Source organism: Lepidothrix coronata, unplaced genomic scaffold (assembly GCF_001604755.1).
Source record: "Lepidothrix coronata isolate B3197 unplaced genomic scaffold, Lepidothrix_coronata-1.0 Scaffold580, whole genome shotgun sequence".
NCBI classification, from domain to species: domain Eukaryota; kingdom Metazoa; phylum Chordata; class Aves; order Passeriformes; family Pipridae; genus Lepidothrix; species Lepidothrix coronata.
Genome location: NW_016690760.1, coordinates 11,564 through 13,956, shown reverse-complemented (window position 1 = coordinate 13,956; position 2,393 = coordinate 11,564). Strand labels below are relative to the sequence as shown.

Here is a 2,393-nt window from a genome sequence, read left to right as displayed (position 1 = left end):
GAGCAGCAGGATTTGGGATGAGCACACGGATCTGGGATGAGCACACGGATCTGGGATGAGCACACGGATCTGGGATGAGCACACGGATCTGGGATGAGCAGCAGGATTTGGGATGAGCACACGGATCTGGGATGAGCACACGGATCTGGGATGAGCAGCAGGATTTGGGATGAGCACACGGATCTGGGATGAGCAGCAGGATTTGGAATGTTAAGAAGGATTTGGGCTGAGGAGCAGGATTTGGGATGAGCAGCAGGATCTGGGATGAGCAGCAGGATTTGGGATGAGCACACGGATCTGGGAGGAGCAGCAGGATTTGGGATGTTAAGAAGGATCTGGGATGAGCACACGGATTCGGGATGAGCACACAGATCTGGGATGAGCAGCAGGATTTGGGATGAGCACACGGATCTGGGATGAGAAGAAGGATTTGGGATAAGCAGCAGGATTTGGGATGAGAAGAATGATTTGGGATGAGCACACGGATCTGGGATGAGCAGCAGGATCTGGGATGAGCACACGGATTTGGGATGAGCACACGGATCTGGGAGGAGCAGCAGGATTTGGGATGAGCACACGGATCTGGGATGAGCAGCAGGATTTGGGATGAGCACACGGATCTGGGAGGAGCAGCGGGGCTCGGGGCCGTTGCCGGTTTTCCCACCTGAGCCGCCCATGTTCCCGGGCTCCATGTCCATCCCGTCCGGGGGGGGGTAGAAGGACTCGTAGAATCCCGGTGCCGGTCCCGGCGGGATCAGCCCGGGGTGGGGGTGGGGGGACTCCTCGGGGCCGCCCCCGAAGGGCAGCAGGGGGGGCCCGGGGGGGCCCAGGGGGGGTCCCATGGGGATGTCGGGGTGCAGGTCGGGGTGCAGGTCGGGGTGCAGCTCGGGGGGCAGCTCGGGGGGCAGCTCCGGGTGCAGGGGGCCGGGGAGGGGCCCGGGGGGGCCTCCCGGGCCCGGGAACCGCGGGGGGGGCGGCCCCGGGTGCCTGGAAAACAGCGGGAAAACGGGAATTAGGGCTGGGAACAGCGGGCACAACTGACCCCCAGCGGGGCACAACTGACCCCCAGCTGTGCCCACCTGACCCCCAGGGGCCCTCACCTGTGCCCAGGTACCCCCAGGTGCCCTCACCTGTGCCCAGGTACCCCCAGGTGCCCTCACCTGTGCCCAGGTACCCCCAGGTGCCCCAGGTGCCCTCCCCTGTGTCCAGGTACCCCCAGGTACCCTCGGGTGTGCCCAGGGGCCCTCCCCTGTGCCCAGGTGCCCCAGGTGCCCTCCCCTGTCCCCAGATGTGCCCAGGTGTGCCCAAGTACCCTCAGGTACCCCCAGGTGCCCTCCCCTGTGCCCAGGTACCCCCAGGTGCCCTCACCTGATGCCCAGTTTCTCGGCCAGCTGCCCCGTGGGCCTCCCCTGTCCCCTGATGACCCCAGGTGTGCCCAGGTGCCCCCAGATACCCTCACCTGTCCCCAGGTACCCCCAGATACCCTCCCCTGTCCCCAGGTGTGCCCAGGTACCCCCAGGTGCCCTCCCCTGTGCCCAGGTACCCCCAGGTGCACTCCCCTGTCCCCAGGTGCCCTCCCCTGTCCCCAGGTACCCCCAGGTACCCCCAGGTGCCCCCAGGTGTGCCCAGGTACCCCCAGGTACCCCCAGGTGCCCCCAGGTGCCCACCTGACGCCCAGTTTCTCTGCCAGCTGCCTGGTGGGCCTCCCCTGTCCCCAGGTACCCCCAGGTACTCCCAGGTACCCCCAGGTGCCCCCAGGTGTGCCCAGGTGCCCCCAGGTGTCCCCAGGTGCCCCCAGGTGCGCCCAGGTGCCCCCAGGTGCCCCCAGGTACCCACCTGACGCCCAGTTTCTCCGCCAGCTGCCCCGTGGGCCTCCCCTGTCCCCAGGTGCCCTCCCCTGTCCCCAAGTGCCCTCCCCTGTCCCCAGGTACCCCCAGGTGCTCCCAGGTGTGCCCAGGTGCCCCCAGGTGCCCACCTGACCCCCAGTTTCTCGGCCAGCTGCCCCATGGGCCTCCCCTGTCCCCAAGTGCCCCCAGGTGCCCTCCCCTGTCCCCAGGTGCCCCCAGGTACCCCCAGGTGTGCCCAGGTGCCCCCAGGTGCCCACCTGACGCCCAGTTTCTCTGCCAGCTGCCCCGTGGGCCTCCTCTGTCCCCAAGTGCCCTCCCCTGTCCCCAGGTGCCCCCAGGTGCCCCCAGGTACTCCCAGGTGCCCCCAAGTGCCCCCAGGTGCCCACCTGACGCCCAGTTTCTCGGCCAGCTGCCCCGTGGGCCTGACGACGATCTCGAAGAGCGACGGGATCTTCTTGAAGGGGTCCGGGGGCGGCTCCAGGGGCTCCCCCGGGATCGGGGGGGGCCCGGGGGGCGGGGGGGGGGGGGGGGGGGGGGGGGGGGGGG

The 2,393-nt window shown here is 68.2% G+C and overlaps 1 protein-coding gene across 1 annotated transcript in view; it reads right to left on the bottom strand.

Annotated features, from left to right (window-relative positions):
- Positions 1 to 2,393, bottom strand: part of ZC3H4 (zinc finger CCCH-type containing 4) — a gene marked incomplete at its 5' end in the record, with an annotated part of 19,008 nt that overhangs the window by 5,402 nt on the left and 11,213 nt on the right. Inside the window, 2 exons of the mRNA XM_017839928.1 lie at positions 665 to 987; positions 2,234 to 2,385. Coding sequence (XP_017695417.1) covers positions 665 to 987; positions 2,234 to 2,385 — 475 coding nt within the window. The remainder of the gene's footprint in view (positions 1 to 664; positions 988 to 2,233; positions 2,386 to 2,393) is intronic.